This window comes from Rattus norvegicus, chromosome 5 (genome assembly GCF_036323735.1).
Source record: "Rattus norvegicus strain BN/NHsdMcwi chromosome 5, GRCr8, whole genome shotgun sequence".
NCBI classification, from domain to species: Eukaryota; Metazoa; Chordata; class Mammalia; order Rodentia; family Muridae; genus Rattus; species Rattus norvegicus.
Window position 1 is genome coordinate 37,050,919 of NC_086023.1, and position 18,908 is coordinate 37,069,826.

The 18,908-nt window shown below is 35.6% G+C and overlaps 1 protein-coding gene across 12 annotated transcripts in view; it reads right to left on the bottom strand.

Annotated features, from left to right (window-relative positions):
* Positions 1 to 18,908, bottom strand: part of Cnbd1 (cyclic nucleotide binding domain containing 1) — a 373,043-nt gene that overhangs the window by 19,965 nt on the left and 334,170 nt on the right. For 8 of the 12 annotated variants that reach the window (XM_063261275.1, XM_063261273.1, XM_039110956.2 and 5 more), the window contains one exon: positions 1,478 to 1,537. In XM_063261275.1, coding sequence (XP_063117345.1) covers positions 1,478 to 1,537 — 60 coding nt within the window. Of the gene's footprint in view, positions 1 to 1,477; positions 1,538 to 18,908 lie in introns of those variants that run through there. The other 4 variants (XR_010051716.1, XR_010051715.1, XR_010051717.1 and 1 more) reach the window with 1 other exon arrangement.

The following is an 18,908-nucleotide window of genomic DNA, read 5'->3' on the forward strand; positions in this document are numbered from 1 at the left end:
GACCATAACATAAAAGGAAATGCTTAAGATTATATTTTAATATTTTATATTAAAATCATATTTTAATAACCTTAGGATATCGCTGAGAAATCTCATCTGGGGCTAAAGAGGAACTCATTGATTGGTGAGAGGATAAGCAAGCTCATAAGAATTACCTTACGACGATGCAGAATAAGAGCCTTAAAGTCAAGAGTAAGCATAGTTGTGCCAAAGACTTAGCATGGTAGATGGCCTGAGAGGTGGGCTTTTCCCATAGGCCATTGTCCAACTCTTTGTTTCACTGTTTTTCTCATATTAGAGACAAGTACTTGGAAACTTTTCCTGACACATTCCTTAAGCAATAGACTAGTGGCTAAATACCTAAAACATAAAGCAGCAAAGTAAACATGGTCTGAAGTAGACATTTTGCTACTAAACTGGGAGTTCCAGTCACAGAGCTGATAATGCAGTCATTCTTAAAAACACTTTCGGTATTGATCAAGAAGCTGGAGAGAAAATGCTTTTAACAGGCCTCTCCTACAATGCCTAGATTTAAAAAAAAAATAAGAGCATTGGTACACTAAGTACCTACTTTACTCCTGAACTATAATCCTATCCTGGAATCATGGTTGAAAAACATAAAAACATGCTATTTAAAAATGACTTCACACCATATTTGCTTTCTATCCATGATGAGACATGTCATACTATATCCAGTGTTGAGGATTACGATGATAATCTAAAATACAGCTCCATTTATTAAATATTTCCACTACAGTCTTCTACATTTTTACATACACTGTAAATATCTCACTCAGGGGTGTCATACAATATTTCAGGGGTGACCTTCTCCCCCTCATCCAAAAACGAAAGTGTAGAGAAATGAGACATTCAATGTTTTTTTTTCCACTTTATAGATCTCAAAGAAATTATGGGCTAAGTGAGGAGAAGTAAGTAGCCATAAGGATAAAGTTAACAAAAATTTTTCTGGCAATTTTCCAAGTAATGCAAAATTAAGGTTGATCTAATAGCAATGCTTACATGACTATTTGCATGTGATGTTATATAGAAAAAGTGGAAATGGTTTCATTGTTATTATTTCTATGTTCTAGTGACCAATAAATTAAGGAAGAGAACACTTCAGAATTACAACCGAACTGTCTAATGATCTGGTTTCTTATTCTCTCTAGTTCTTATTTTCCCCTACAACATGTTCAGACAGGTATTATACTTAAGGAGAGGAAATGGGTAAGACATTTAAATTGCTCAGTAATAGGCAAATATGTGAGAGCTATTTGGCCCTGCTAATTTGTTACAGTTATTTTACCTAAAGCATAAAGAACTAAATATATTGTCCTTGTAAACATTTCTGCATACATTCATTATAATGAGTTTATCTTCCTTGGTATATCTATTTCTTGACGTTGCTAAAATTAGACTGCCTTTAAGAAAGAAATTAGTTATATTTCATATTTTATTGGTGCATACATTATCATACCTTGAAATATTTCCATTCTTTTTCTTGTACTTTTTTTATATATTCATTTTTTACGTCTTCCTAGGAGAAAACATAAGATTTATGTAAGTTTGCATTAGGACTATGGGTCCACCCAATACATTTACAATTAAAAGAAAGTTTTGACAACACATAACCATGAGCACCTAGAAAACCTTCAAGCAGTTTAACAGTCACAAAATTAAAACAAGAGAGCAAACTTCTTTTCTCATTCCCTCACAGATAGCAGGATTAGACATTCAAATATGTATACCTGCTAGAAGTATAATTTATTACCATTTACAGTCAATAATGACTATATGAATGAATTTATTAATTATGTAAAATGAGAAGACACATATTCTAGACTATTTCATATATTTGAAATTTTTAGTCTTATATACAGCATTGTTCATATTCAACTCCTGTTCCCTCTTTTAACCCCTCCGATATCTTCTTATCCGTATCTCCTTCAAACTAGTTTCCTCTCATTTTGATATCTCTGTCTCTGTCTATCTGTCTCTCTTCCTCTTGTACACGCACTTGCACGTGCGTGTGTGAATGGGTATATGTGGGGGGCATTGTTGTGCATGTCTTTGACCCAATGATGCTAATTAGGGTTATTTGTAGATATATTTAGTCAAGGTCCTTACTGGAGCATGGGAAAATCATGCCTGCTGTAACACATATATGTCCTTATATATGTTCTTAAATTTATAAGTAGTCATCTCAGTTCATATAATATGACCAGAACTGCTGATTGACTAGTATATACTGTATAAAACCAATAAAGCTAGTAAAGAAAATCCTGATAACTCTTAGACATAGGTAGCTATAAAAAGCACAAAGCAGTTTACCAGGCACAAAAGAGAAGGAAAAAAAAAGATGATGGTGACTTGGGAGAAAGAGAGGAGCGGGAGGGGGAAAAAGAGTGTCAGGATAAGGTATGGGAGGAGACAGGGGTGATATACAGAATGTCAGGAAAATGGACAGCAGTGTCTAGCAATGGGGGATGGGGAAATGGGTAGCCACCAGAAATTCCCAGATGCCAGGAAAGAAAGAGCCCCCCCCAGGACCCAACAGGGAGAACATTAGCTGAAAAGCCCAACAAAGGGGAGGATAAACCTGTAGAGACCATATCCAGAGGTTAGGCCAGGTTCCCAGTTAGGGGATGGGACCACCCAATCATCTCCAAATTTTTATCTCAGAATTGCTCTCGTCTGAAGGAAATAAGAGAACAAAGTGTGGAGAAGAGACTGAAGGAAAGGCACCCAGAGACTGCCCCACCTGGGGATCCATCCCATATACAGACGACAAACCCAGACACTATTGCTGATGCCAAGAAGTACTTGCTGTCAGGAGTCTGATATAGCTGTCTCTGGAGAGGCTCTGGCAGAGACTGACAAATACCAATGTGGATGCTTGCAGCCAACCATTGGACTGAGCACTGGGACCCCAGTGGAGGAGTTAGGGAATGGACTGGAGGAGCTAAAGGGATTTACAACCCCAGTATAGAGGAATGTCAGGGCAGGGAGCAAGGAAGGGGTGGGTGGATGGGTAGGGGATTATACTCATAGAAGAAGGCGATGGAGGAGACATGTAATAGGGGGTTGATGGATAGGAAACTGGGAAAGGGTTATTACATTTGAAAAGTAAATAAATAAAAAATCCAATAAAAAAAGAAATCTCACAGAAAACCTCCTGTTCTTCTGGTTCTTCCCATCTTTCTGACCCCTTTTCTGCTATAATTCCTGAGTTTAGGTTATGGTCTCTGTTAGCTACACAAATTTTGTTTTAAACAGCAACCAGTAATCCTATGCAGACATTATGCTTATGAACTACAATGCCAACCCGCATGGTTCAATATTTTTCTGATTGCACATGGCACACATATATATTGGTAACCCACAGCTCACTGATTGGAATTAGGCCCTACTCAAAAAAGAGAAAGCATGTCTGGTGCTGGAAATCTATCCAATCACCCAGATCCATTGAGGGAAAGAAGTGTGGAGGAGAATCTACAACTGCCACTTTACTGAAATAAATTATTATATTCTAAATATGTATTCCTATATTCACAGGTAAGTATAGGTCTTGATCATTGTCAAAGTAACATCTTGCAACAGACAAACTCCATTACAGAAAAAACACAATTTTCCAAAATAAAATAAAAGGCAAAGTTGGGTTCCCAGTCACAAACAACTTCCTGGCAGTCCCTTCAAGCATTTTCAACATTAATCAAGTGATAACCTAATAAATTATAAGGCAAGTAGGAATAAAAACTTCTATTAAATTGATATTTAATAAATGTGATTTGTATGTTGTATAACATACCAATCTTACTCCATTTCTTCTGTTAATTTTTCTCTTGGATCATAGTGCCCCTAAAACTAAATCAATGAGCAGAATAAGGGAACGTGGCTCTCTCTATATGATGATTCAATGTTTGCACTATTTTATATAATATTTAAAATCACTGTCTTGCTCATGATTTGTAGTAGATTTTTAAATTATCCAATGAGTGCCAGAATTTTGTTTTATGATTTTAGTTCTGATATGTTTTAAACATATGGGCATAAAAACTGATTTCTTAAACAGGAAAAGCTTGTTCCATTCAACAATTCACTTCACAGTCTGTGACACAGCTTTAGGTCAATGGAAAATTAACCTAATCCAAATGTAAGGAATTTGGTTTCATATACCACTACATATAAGAAGAAAATGTAAGTTATATAATATGCCATAGCTAATTTATCCTCTGAAACACAAGTCTAGTGGGTTGTATATTTTCATTTGTCCAACATAATTGGCTAATTACTTATAATTGTCAATAAAATTGAATACATTAATATGTAATTCACAGATACGCCTCATTTTTAAAGTATTAATGAACATAACCAACAGCAAATATAATTTAAAGATTAATTAATAGACATATAAGTAAGTACCTTATCTTATTCACAATATATTTTAGTTTGGTGATCAGAAAATAAACAAGTCGCAAAGATTTGTGGCTAAAATTGCTGTGCAGAAATATTTAAATACTTAGTCTTTATTTAGATATGAGATAGTTTGGCAAACTCTTCTGAAATGATGCCTGCAATAATTCTCAGCATGAAGCAAACTTTGAATTAATTATGGTGGATATGGCTTTCCTGACACTATTTCTCATACATGGATTGTTTTCTGCCTAGCTTCACATTGTAGAATAACTAATGACCCCACTCACTTTTTGGCAGCCCAGTGAAATCACAAAACAGATGTTCAATATGAGCAGATGTCCAAGGTGACACACTAAACATATGCAGCAGAGGAAATCCTAGATGCCCTGGCTTGTGTGAGAAGAGCTGGCTGCACACCCAGGGTCTGCACTCAGCAGAGTCTGTTCAGAGTAGGATTTCATTCATGTATTAGATAATGATACACTCCCATGCTGTAACCCTTCACCATGCCAAGACCACTTTCTTCCAAGAAAATGAGGGTAATGATAATCACGAATTTTGAATCCCTAGGTTTTCATTTTTACAGTATTTCTACAGAAATTAACAAATATTGGTCAGAAGTTTAGCTTAATGAGAACATTTATTTAGCATTCCAAAGTCTCTGGTACAATTCTGAGCATTGCAATAGCAACTATAACCATAACAACAGCATCAACAACAATCATAAAATAGAATAGAACAAAGTAACTAAAGGATTATATTTTTAAAAATTGTCTTCATCACCAAAATAAATTACCTCAAGGGAGTATTTGTGTAATTTTATATATTTGGGTTTTTCTGAATGTTGTATATGTATAGTAAATAAAGAAAAAGAGACCAACCATATATATATTAGAGAGAGTGGGTGAACACAGGACAAATTAAGGGATGAGAGGGAAGGAAAGCTAATCGAAAAACTATACTCATATATGAACTTCTCTAAAATAAACAAACAAATAAAGTACAAGCACACATTAGATATAGTGCTCTAAATCCTAAAACTAACATAGTAGAGAACGACAAACCCAACAAAAACAGCTAGAGAAAAAGTGTTTGGGTTGGAGATTTAGCTCAATGGTAAAGCGCTTGCCTAGCCAGCGCAAGGCCCTAGGTTTGGTCCCCGGCTCTGAAAAAAAGAAAAAAAAAAAAAAAACAAAAAGAGAGAGAGAAAGTGTTCATTTGGCTTGTAATTACAGAATAGCTCATCATTGCAGGATAAATTTCTTTGAAATTAGTTTGGTTTTCACAAAATATATTCTTATTACTGTTTCCTTTTCTTATAGATGGTAGACAGCAAGAAAACAGGGCCACCTAGACAAAACAAGCCTGACATAGATCTGAGCTCACAAGAGTGTTGTTATGAGGACGGGCCCTCAACAGAACTAAGATAGATGGAGTTTGTGTGCTAAGAGGGGAAACAGACACACACCCCATTCCTGACCTCAAAGCTATCTTCATCTGAAAACAACTCGCAAAGGAAGAAATAACTTTCTCTTTTGAGTCTCACTAGGTCCACAAACCACAGTCCAGGTAATTTAAGGTGGCAGGAAGTTGAAACAGCTAGTCACATTACATCTGCATGAAAAGCACAGAGAAGTGAATCAATGCATGCTTAGCGCTGTTCATTTGCTTCCTTTATTTCATTCAGTCTGAGTTCGGGTCTGATAAAAAGGTGCTGCCAACGTACAGCATGATCTCTCTACCCCAACTAAGCCAGTTTATACCATCCCTAACTAGCAAAAAGTTTAATCAAAACAATTCATTGTGACTCCCTCTCCATTGTAGTTGGTGAACATTAACCACTATCACTGTGTTACTTGATTCACATTGATATTTTCCTGTATAGTAAAGATAGGAATAGAAGTATATTATTTTTGCAGAAATAGTTATCAAGAGTGCTATTTTCTCATTGAGTTGACTATAGTATTAGATAAATGTTACTGAATTTTACATTCATGAGTTTTCAGATTTACTTTACCATGTAGGCAAGTTTATTGTTGAACCTAGTTGACTATAGTTACTTATGTGTATGCCAGCATGAGATTTTCATGCTCATTAAGCTTTATAATAAGTCTTGAAATTACAGACAAAAACCTATTCTTCCTTTCCCAGGCTTTATGTTGCTTTTATAAAGCATACTCATTTCCAGTTGAATTTTAGAGCAATCTACTTCATTATTTTTATAGTTGTTTCCAGTACAGGGTCAGCTGTGTTTTCTAAGTAAAGACAATGGCAAACATTATAGGTCCCTAATCACTGTAAAAGTGGAGAAGTACCCATGAGACCAATAAAATCATTGTTTGACAACACAGTGATACACAAACAGACTTTACCCTTCAAAACACAAGAAAAGTTTATTTTCCAAACACTACACCCTTTCAAAACTTGAAAGGATTTTTGTTCATATCCAAGTTACATATCAATCTGTTCTCCTAGGAATATATCTGGGGTAATATGTAATTGTTTTTCATTTCCCCTGCATTTGCAATGAAACCCTAAATATATTTAAGCTCATGTATTCACATATTAAATAAGCAAAATGAAGGTATTTTAAGAAAGTTTAATTCTCAAACTTCCCTGTTTTTATAAATGCTTTGGCTCTGCTTTTCTTATCCTTACTCAGTTGTTCACTTTCACTCTTTACAATCCCTTCTCCTTCTTTTTTGCTAAGGGAGCTGTTACTGTTGAGCCACCTTTGTAGGTTATGAGACAGAAACAAGATTTTATTTCAATGTATTCAATAGAGTAGAAAGTGGAAATAAAGCAAAATGGAAAATATGAGGATATTAGAAAAGTGAAAACTGATTTAGAGATTTTCAAGACCCATTTCCCATGTACAGCAGGAGGCCACGCAGTGTTTAGAGCCTTTATGATTAATGCAATCTCCTACTAATAACTCTTAAAATCCATCTCCTTTCTGTTTAGTTCTTGTTAATTCAACTCTCACTACTTTATCTTTATTTCTAGTCCTTAACTTGTTTACCATGTTCTACTTACTGGAATGTGAGCCTTTGATTACAAGTTATATCCAGAATACTCTCCTCTAAATTACCTGTTCAGTTCCTTCAAGTCTTTGTTCCAATGTCAGTAGATACAGCATTATTTTTTGTCTATGTGTTACAGTGACACTTCCTAATCAAGCATCCTTTTCTTATGTTTGTTGTATTTATCCCTACAATGACAGTTATGATTAAAAACACACTTATGTTTTGCTCCTATGGACCTTTTCTTAACTATAGGCACAGGACTTGTTTTACATGCTGCTCTACAGAGAATTGGTTGAAACACAGTAGGAAAGTAATAATCTGTAAATGAGTATGTATAGAACTGACACACAAAAAAAGTCTCCCCAAAATTTGGAAAGAGGTATTTAATATAAAAAGTGAGGCAAGGATGTAAGTTTCATCTGCAACAGACTCACATTTGGAAATATATTTTATAAGATTGTGTCAAGGAGAAAGAAAAGGGTGATGTGATGACAAATTAGAAAAAAAGATACAAAAGAAAGAAAAGAAAGGAAGAAGGAGACAGACAGAAAAAAATAATAGAGAGAGAAAGAAACCGAGAAACAAAGAAAAAACAGGAAAGAAAGAAAAAAGAAAGAAAGAAAGGAAGGAAGGAAGGAAGGAAGGAAGGAAGGAAGGAAGGAAGATTAGAGTGAAACCATTTCTCTGCCACACTGAGCGATGCATGTGAAGTGTGTAGAATGGGATATGTACTTGAACAAACTAGAACTCGGGTATAAGTCTGAAAACATTGGAAGATGAAACATTAAAAGTGAGAATACCTTTTAAAAATCTATGTAAGAAAAAAAAGTTATTTTGAATAAGTCAAGAAACAGAAAAAGGAATTTGGAAGCCTAAAACTAAATATTAACCACTTGAAATAGTCTTTTATAATAGGGAAAAAACTTTATACTCTTTTATAACACCTCCACATATCCACTGTCAGACATGAGCAAGTTCAACGGGCAAGTTGTAAGTTTGAAAACAAAAACATAAATTTGAACGGTTATACTATCAAGTTTCTCAGAAAAGCAACAAAAAGATTTGGGAAAAGAATATTATGATTTAAATGTTTCAAGATGGAATATTAAACAAATAAATGCTAATTCTTATGACAAGGCATATCATCAGATTATGACAATTTTTACAATTATAATTTATACAACATATAAATCCATTACTTAAACTTAGATATCTGGCTTAAAGAATTAATTTTATTTTGACAATTTTCAAAACCAAAACAAAATAAAAAAAACAACATCAATCAAGTCTTACTGTAAAATGCATTCTAAAATTTGAGACAAGTTTGGCTAATATTTACATCATGAGAATGCCTGAGATGAAATCTGCATGACAACGAGGAAGGTATTGCTTCTGCATTTAAGGCAATTTCATTGTATCTGACGGAATGGGTAATCGTAAAGACTTGAAGAAGTCTTTGAAATTATATGCAAATGCTGAACCACCATAGCAGATGAGTTCTGTGAAGGGACAGGGCTCCAAGCATTAGAAAAGGCTTCAAAGAAGAAGCTCCAGGAATTAAAATTTACTGGGACATAAGAGAATTAAAAACATAGGCAGAGGTACAAATTTATGAAATAAAATGATGGGATTGGAGAATTTGGGGAAATTACTCATTAATACAATGAGTATTAATACCTGTAAGTAACAGGTGGTGGAGAAAGTCATGGGGGCTTTAACATGAATTAATTACTAATCAAATATCTTCCTTCAACTTTAGTTTTTTTTAATATCCAGAGATAAATATATAAGCCTTTAAATTGGTACTAAATTATGAAGATGTATTATTAAAACCTATATTAGACACTCAAAATCATCTAAAATAGCCAGTTTTCTACACGCATTCATAGGCAAATGGTTAAGAAGATTAGGCAAGATGATCATGAGCTTGACGCTAAGACCAAATCATATGCAATAATATTTGATCAGTGAGGAGTAGCCACTATTAATGACATCTATTTATGTGACCACCATCAATACCTTCATGTTTCTATGCATGCCCAGATCCATATTCATGTCTATATATGTTTTTATTTATTTTGCATCTACATAGCCATCTCAGGTCCTCCTCATAGAAGACCTCTGTCATCTAAAAGATGTCACAAATCCGGTTCTTTAATAGGTGCTTCCTGTTATCTTTCTATTATGTAACATACATAAAAGGCTAATGAAGTGAGCATACGACATTATGCTCTCAGAAAATTTGTGATCCAGCTATAATAGAGGCAGACCAGCAAGACACACCAAGAAACATGTATATCAGAACATGCAGAAGGAAATGCAGCGAGTGATCTTCTACTTTGAGTGTCAGAAAACTCAGGCTGTTGGCAAATGAGACTGGGCTTGACAATGAAGAATTAGTTTATGTCACAGGTACAAAAGTAAAAGGTATTCAAGGCACAGCATGTGGGGCATGAGCAGATGCACAAAGATACAAACTAAGGGAAGTGGCAGCAACAAGAAATCCAGAGTACAAAGGGGGTTTTAAGTGTGTAGGGAGGAGAGGCAGAATAAACAGGTACCTTTCTGTTTTCAAGTTATAGTAGAATATGTGGATTTTATTCTATAAGCAAAAATCAGAAGATGAAAAATTGAGATCTATATTAGATCTCCTAATCAGACATTACTTACATAGATTATCTCAATAGTATACCAGAAAAAGCTTCCTAGGGGTTATAGAAAAGCATGAGTTTAGATTAGCAGTTTTAGCTTCTAGGTCTTATTCTTTATCCATAAGAAGGAAATAATGATCCTGTTTTGGGATCCATTGTTTTGAACTTTATATAAAGTAATAAATATAAAACACTATCGCCATCTATTATTTGCTGATGAATCAAGGAAATTGTCATATTTTAGGGAGACTCAAATTTTAATGTCATCATCAATCATCCAAGTATCATGTACTTTTATCCTAAAATCTACTGTTAAATGTATTAAAGAAATTATTTAATTATTTTCTTATTTTAACTGCATCATTCTAAGAACTTAAGACAAACATTACTCTCGAACTCTGTAAAAGATCAGAAAAGACTAAAAATTAAATATTTAAACCCATTAAGTTGTTACTGTGTATTGTCTAATATAGTGTTTATTAAAATATCATCTTTCCTCAGCTGTAATACTCAAAACATTTCTTTCATCACAGTTCTTAATTTAGTATATTTAAAATTATGATTATGATACATGCTTTTAGGGCTATTTTGCAACTTAAAACATTTTGTTATTGCATAAGAATTTGTTGAAATATATAATTCACGTTTATTTTCATTGGTGATTAGAATTGTAAGAAATTCTATGTGAAAAACATTATTTTGTTCTTTTTGGTGGTCTTAAATTGTATTACCTTCCCTCTTAGTATCCATTTCTGCTTACTATCCATTTCTGTGTGATCAAAAATATCGTAGCAAACATTTGTCTGTTTTAATATTAATCGTCATATCGATGAAATGTACACTATCCCTTTATGCATGCTACATACATTAGTATCTATGTCTCCATCTATAAAATGCAATCATCCCATTCTTTAAAAAACTTAATTTCAACTACAGAGGATTTAAACACACAAAATAGATTTAAACACACAAAATATCAACATTTTCCATATCAGAGACTACATTTAAAATCAAATGAAGTAGAGGAGCAGTTCCCAGTAGTTTTTTTTTTTTTTTTATTAACTTGAGTATTTCTTATATACATTTCAAGTGTTATTCCCTTTCCCAGTTTCCGGGCAAACATCCCCCTCCCCCCTCCCCTTTCTTATCGGTGTTCCCCTCCCCACCCTCCCTCCATTGTCCCCCTCCCCCCAACAGTCTAGTTCACAGTTCCCAGTAGTTTTAAGCTGTCACTGACATGTCTTGAGGTTTATCCTCTTCTACAGCTCTCTCATCTCCACTGCTAGATTCTATCTCCGTCTAAAGCCATGATTCTAACGGAACAGCCAGGGATTTCTTTAGCCTGGACTCTCTAGGGATACTGAACCATTTTAACATGACACAAGTTCGCCCTAGTTACATTGTTGTTTATGTTTTTAAAAAATGATTGTACTAGAATTTTGCATTAGAAAGTAGAAAGTTGAGTAGTAAGCTAGTAGTTTCGGCTATGAATGTAAGAGGGCTGTTAAGGTTTTTGAAATCTAAAACCTTCACATGGCCTCCGGGTACACTGTCTAGGCTCCTATGAGATTGTCCAGATGTGACAGATGCATGAATCCCACTGAGCTGATCTTTATCCTGGAGGAAATCCAGAATGTCCTTGCCAGAATAAGGTGAACGAATGCATTTAGTCATACATTACATACTACTTGAAGTCCAGAAGCAGTAATGAATCTTTTGCCCTGTTTATTTATATTTTATATTTATGTGACAACACCCATTAGGAAATGCCACAGGGCAGATGTATCATGAAAATTAAACAAAACTCTAAGCGTCAGAAGTCATTTTTCATTAACATATCAATTAGGAAAAGCTTCTCCAAACAGATGTCCTTTGCTTTGTGCTGCATCATTCAAATAGCTGTCAGTTGAAGAGCAAAAGTAAAATTAAATAGTTCAATAGACTAAGGGCTTTGAATAGTTTGCAAGAAGGCTCTGGTTGTGACTCTCTCTCTCTCTCTCTCTCTCTCTGTTTCTCTCTCTGTTCCCCTCTCCCCTCTCCCCTCTCCCCTCTCCCCTCTCTCTCTCTCTATCTCTCTCTCTCTCTCTCTCTCTCTCTCTCTCTCTCTCTCTCTCTCTCTCTCTCTCTCTCTCTCTGTGCAAGCCTACAAAAAGCCTACAAAGTATCAGAAGTTTGTGTACACCAGAATTTCCTTATTGAATATAAATTAACCTTTATGCTTAGTTAGGAAGTAGTCCCAAACCTTACTATTTCCATTCCAAAGAGGGAAAAAAATGGCTAGGCCCCTCAGGTACCTTCACTTTATGTATGCATCTGTACAACACCTACCTTTAGGACCATCCATTGCTTATGACCACGTTTTGGGTAGGATTGCATTCTAGACCTGTTTCAATGGCTTAAAGACATCAAAGACTGACTAGATGAATACATAGAGAATTGATGGACAGGTTTTACAGTTATCTGATAGTGTTAATGAAAGAGACTCTTGTTCTCTTACTGCATATCTGTCATTCTAAATGAGCATAAACAGCATTGTTCCAATATAACCTCAACGTATATTTAAGGTACATGAATGAAAGGTCCAAGCTTTCCTTTCTCAGATACTGAACGTTTCCTCATAACCCAAGCAGTCTACAGAGACAATGATGATGCATTTGACTAGAATGGGCTATTAAACGCATGTGTAATGATTCAGAGAAGACAAATATTTTAAAATTTCTGCATATAAGGGTTATTAAAGCGTAGTGGTGAAAGTTCACAATGTTTTCAAACTGGGATAAAAGTAATTGGTTTAACTATTGTATTAGAGATGATATGATTATTTTATGATGAAGCTCATCTCCAATTCTGCAAACTAAAAACAAAAAAAACTACAACATTAATAATCTGTTTGCTTGCTTGCTTGTTTGCGTGGTTTTGAGACAGAATCTCTCTATACAGTTCTAGCTGTTCTGTGGTTCACTACATAAACCATGATGCCCTCAAATTCACAAAGATCTTATTTCTGCCACTTGAGTGCTGGGATTAAAGATGTGTGTCACCAGGACTGATCAACATGAACAGTCCTGTCTTTCAAGACGTGAACAATTTCATTGTGCTCCAAACCTCCAACATGTTCTTATGGGGTTGGAGAGATGGCTCAGCTTTTAGTAGTACTCTGCTGCTTTTCTGGAGGACCTGGCTTTGGTTTTCAGTGCCCATGTGGCAATTCTTAATTGTCTGTCACTGCAGTTCCAGGCAACTCAATGCTATCTTGTGCCTTCCTCAAACAACAGACACAAATGGACACATAGATGCAGGTAAAATTCATCTGCACATAATACAAATGAGAATTAATCTAATGTCTTGTAATGAGCAGAAGTGCATAAACTAGATGACGGCAATCTCAAAATAGGTCAGTTTAGATCAAGGCAATTTCCTATAAGCTTTTTACAAATAGGCAAAAAAGATTAAATCGTCCATTAAAAATAAATGATTTAGAACATCTACAATATTTAGAGGAAATGCGTAACATTCATATGAGAATATCTATATTAATTTTTTATAACTACTAAACAAATTACCACATATTTACTGGTATTACTGATTATATATAAAGTTCAAGATCCTGTGGTAATGTTTGCATGCTTGTACCTGTGACCCTTGATCTCTTTCCTAGGTTTTCTATCTCCAGGCTCGTCTCCCTTTATGATTTCTTTATTATTTCTATCTCGATTTTTAGATCATGGATGGTTTTGTTCAATTCCTTCACCTGTTTGGTTGACACTGTTGGTCTTCCTGTGAGGTTGCCATCCCCTTCGGTTCCTATACTCCTTGCCCTAACTCTCCATAGCAGTCCCTGACCTCCATGGTATGCTTTCATGTGGATACCTGCATCTGTCTCAGTCAGCTGCCAGGTTGAGCCTCTCAGAGGACAGTCCATACTAGGCTCCTGTCTGCAAGCACAACATAGCATCAGTAACATTATCAGGAATTGGTGTTTGCCTATGAGATGGACCCCAAGTTGGCCCAGTCACAGGTCAACTATTCCTTTGATCTATGCTCCATTTTTGTCTCTGCATTTCTTTTAGATGGATCAAAAATTTTGTAAGTTGGTTGTTGTCGCCATATCTCCACTAGGGTCCTGGCTGGCTACTGCAGATCATTTGTTCAGGTTCCACATCCCCACTGTTGGGTACTTTGGTTAAGGTCACTGACATTAATTCTTGGAGCCTCTCCCATTGCAGGTCTCTGGGACTTCCTAGAGACTCCACCAGCTCCCACCCCCAACTGCTGCATATTTCAATTTATAATCCTGGCTCTCTAGTCCTGTGTCTCTTTCCATACCTCATTCTGTCACCTATTCCCTTCCCTCTCCCTTCTCCCACTGAAATTCCTGCTTCCTCTGTCTCCCATGATTATTTTTTTCCCCTTCTAAGTGGGATTTAAGCATCCTTCCTAGGGCCTTTCTTCCTGTTTAACTTTGTGTTTGTGGTGTATATAATGAGCATTCTGAACTTTATGGCTAATATGCACTTATCAGTGAGTGCACACAATGCCTATCCATTTGGATCTGAGTTACCTCACTCAAAATTAAATTTTCTAGTTACATACATTTGCCCAAAACATCTATGACGCACTTGTTTTTAATAGCTGAAGATTCTGTAAATGAACCACACTTTTTGTATTCATTCTTCAGTTGAAGGACATCTGGGTTGTTTCCAGTTTCTGGCTATTACAAGTAAGGCTGCTGCAAACATCATGGAGCACATGTCCTCATGATATGTTAGAGCATCTTTTAGGTATATGCCCAGGAGAAGTATAGCTGGTTCTTCAGTTAAAACTATTTCAAGTTTTCTGAGAACCTACTCTATTGATTTCCAGAGTGATTGTACAAGCTTACCATCCCTCCAGCAATGGAGGTATGTTATACTTTCTCCACATCCTCAACAGTAAATGATGTCCTTTGAGTTTTTAATATTAGCCATTCTGATTGGTGTAAGAGGATTCCAGGCTTGTTTTTATTTGCATTTCCCTGATGATTAAGGGAAATTTAGTCGAACATTTCTTTAATTTCTTCTTGGCCATTTAAGATTCCTCTACTGAAAATTCTTTGTTGAGAGCTATACACCATTTTATTTTATTTTATTCTATTTAATTTTGGGCTCTAAAACCTTTATCTTAAAAAAAAAGCAAAGAAAGAAAAGGAACCACCCTGGAACAGGGAGAGCTCTCAGTGAACCTGCCCCACCCCTGCCTATAGTTCTCCCAGGCTCCAGAGCCTTCTGCCACTGCTATTCCTGGGAGAGCAGTCAGCTAGCATCCTTCCCCACCTCTTGAGTAAGCCTGCTCCCCAGAGTAATCAGGTACGTATCTTAACTTCTGCTTCAGAGAGAGGAATAGCCAGTGGAAATACTCAGCCCACTGACCCTCTGCCAGGCACTCTAAGCAAGCACACAGCAAGCTCAGATTTAGTGTGCTCAGTGTCCACCAAGGAGACAGCATATGTGATGTGCCAATTTAGTACCAGGGCCCAGGGACTACGCGGTGGAAGCAGGCAAGCCTGTTGGTGCATGTCCACACTGTTTCACATCACTCACTGCAGAGTGATTTTGCTTTGGTATGGGGTATCTGTCTAGGACATCGTTCATTTCGTTTAGATTTTTTTCAGTTTTGTCAAGTATAGGCTTTGAGTAAGACCTGATGGTTTTCTGAATTTCTTCAGTTTCTGTTCTGTTTCTCTTTTTATTTCTGACTTTCTAAATTTTGATACTGTCTTTGAGCCTTTTAGTTCATTTGGCTAAGGATTTCTCTATCTTGTTGATTGTCTCAAAGAACCAGCTTTTGGTTTTGTTGATTCATTGTATTGTTCTCTTTGTACTACACAGTTGATTTCAGCCCGGAATTTGAATACTTCCTTGCCATCTAATTTGCTTGGGTGTGTTAGCTTCTTTAAGTTCTAGAATGTTCAGGTGTGCTGTTAAGTTACTAGTATGAGATCTCTCCAATTTATTTGTGAAGGCACTTACTTACTATGAATTTTCCCCTTAGCACTGCCTTCATTGTGTCCCATATATTTGTGTATGTTTTGCCTTCATTTTCATCAAAAATATTTACATGAGAAAAAATCTCTAAAACCAAATGAAGTTTAGCAACTTGATTTAGAAGCATAAAACTGGTAGAGAAGAAAAAAGCAAAGCAAATAAATGTATTGAAAAGCAAGAATTAAAATTGGTCCCAGTGCTGAAGAATTATAGGTAACTTATAAGTATTGAAAGTCAGAATTAATGTGTCCAAAGCATGAGTCCCCCATTGTTTAGTCAATACAAAATGGTCAGCCTGAAACCATGAATTCACAACAATACTAAACATACTCAGAGAGCTTTATATTTATATAGTCATACATATGTATATATGTATGAAACAAAACCAACCAAGTGAAAGAGGTTTTCAACTTCAGAGTGAGTGGAGATGGGAAACGGAATTGATATGAGAGGTAAAATAGGAGGGTTTTTAGGTGAAAAAGGGTAGGGGGAGTGTAATAACGACATTTTCTATAAAATTTTGAAATTATAAATAATATTTTAAAATCTGAAAATTATCACAGAATATTTTGTGGATGTCAATACATAAATTAATATTAATAATTAAATTCCAATTCAAAAAAATAAAAAGAGAGAATTGATAAAAGAAGAACAAAGTACAATGACTGACTTGACCAATCTGGAAATAATTAAAGAAAAGTTAAGGCATCATGGTCATCAATATGAATATAAAGAATATGAATATCAAGCAAATACAACAAAAATCTGAGGCTTGTCATTTGATTGATAACAATTGTGGCAGTACACTCAATGGGAACGCAGTCTTCTCAATCACAGTAGGAGTTATTAAGAAAGACCTTTACTGTGAGACAGCAACCCCGTCCCTGAATTGATGTCATATCTTTCTGCTGGAGGTTTGTTCAATAAGTTCCCTCTCCATACTGTAGGGCATTTCATCTGGAGTAACCCCCTTTGAGTCCTGAGAGTTCCTCACTCTCCAGGTCTCTGGTATATTCTAGAGGGTCCTCCCAACCTCCTTCCTCCTGAGGTCACCTGTTTCCATTCTTTCTGCTGGCCATCAGGGCTTCAGTCCTTTCCCCCCACCCAATACCAGATCATGTTTCCCTCTCCCACCATCCCCATCTCTTTTCCCTTTCCTGTCCCTCCCTCCTACCCCTCTTGTGGTTGCTTTCTTCTCCTTTCCAAGTGGAACTAAATCACATCACAAATAATAGTCTATAGCTAATTCCAGATCAGTTGACAGATAAAAATATGAAGTGATTCAGATTACACCTTGGAATGTTGACTTGGAGGAAGAGAATGTGTTCACAGAATGGTCTTCCTTGTACCAAAAGGAAAAGATATTTGGCTATATATTAACATCTAGTTATATGGGCAAACAGCTATATATAGGTAAATAAGTAAAATTACTTTCATGTCTGTGGAAAAATGCCTATCAGCACAAATAAAGTATATCAAACTTATAAATGTGTGCTACTTAGGCATATGATTTGTTCACTACATTTTGACTGTGTCAGAATAGTCAACAAAATGATGCTACTTTTGGCACAGTACCAGAATAGATGCCTTGGGTAATGTAAAACATAAGCAGCTCACTAACTGTCATAAAAAGACCATAGTGACAAAGACAGAGTTAAAAAGGAGTACATGATCATAACACATTGCCATAGTAAATGGTTCTGTTTTATTTGTCTTTTTTTTAGCACAGATATGGATGGCTTAGTGTGCAGAACCCAGGCATGTCTCCACCAAATTGGAAGAAGGACTTGGCACATTTTTCTACTCAGCACTGAAAAACAATCTATCTACATAACGATTATTAACGAGCAATCAAAATTTTGAAGGGAAAGGAACTTACATCAAACCTGATCCTGAAAATGCATGAAATATTTTAATTTGAGACTTCTTCTAAATCCCCTCTGTACAAATTTCCAACCTAAAACTTTCTCCTTGATCTACATTATTCTCTTTAACTATTGTTCAACTGTCTGCTCCTCCTAATAGACAAGATATTCCATTTTGGCAGCAAAGGTGGGAAGTATAACCCAGATTGCATTTCCAGATACTCATTTGCATTTCCAGATACTCAGATATTGCATTTCAGGTACTTCCTATACTTAGCTATCTGGGAAAAAGTTACACATTTTCTACATTAAAAGAATTGAGCCTTTTCTTCCATTTATATAATACTTATAGACATTGTAATATATTCGTATATGATACAATACATTATTATGTAGATATATTGTTGTGGTTGTTTTTACCTAAGATTTACTGTGGTGTTCAGGGTACCACTGACTCCAAATTGAAGCTCTACCCCTAAATAAGGAGACCCTTGCACACATCTCCTGTGAAATAGTTTCCTACACTTGGCTGATGTCACAGCTGTAAAGAATATTATCTTTCCTCTGTTCCAGACTTGCTTCTTTATACTCAGTCAGACAAAGCTGTACTTATATCAGCAGAAGGAAAATATGTTCTAGAAATGTGATTTGCTCTTGGTACTAACAGGAATCATCAATGCTTGCAAATTCTTATCTCATAATGCCAGTCCTTCAAGGTGATATTCCATCTAGCATCATGGCTTATTATTGAGAAAATATGAAGATGAAATATTATCATCTTATCACATCCTTTTTATTTAGCCCCAAATCAACTAAATGTTTCACCTCAGTTTTCAAATCCAACAGAAATTCCCAAAATGTATACAGATTTCACTTCCTTAACTTGATTAGAGAAACTTATGTTCTCATCAAAGTTTCATCCTGAAA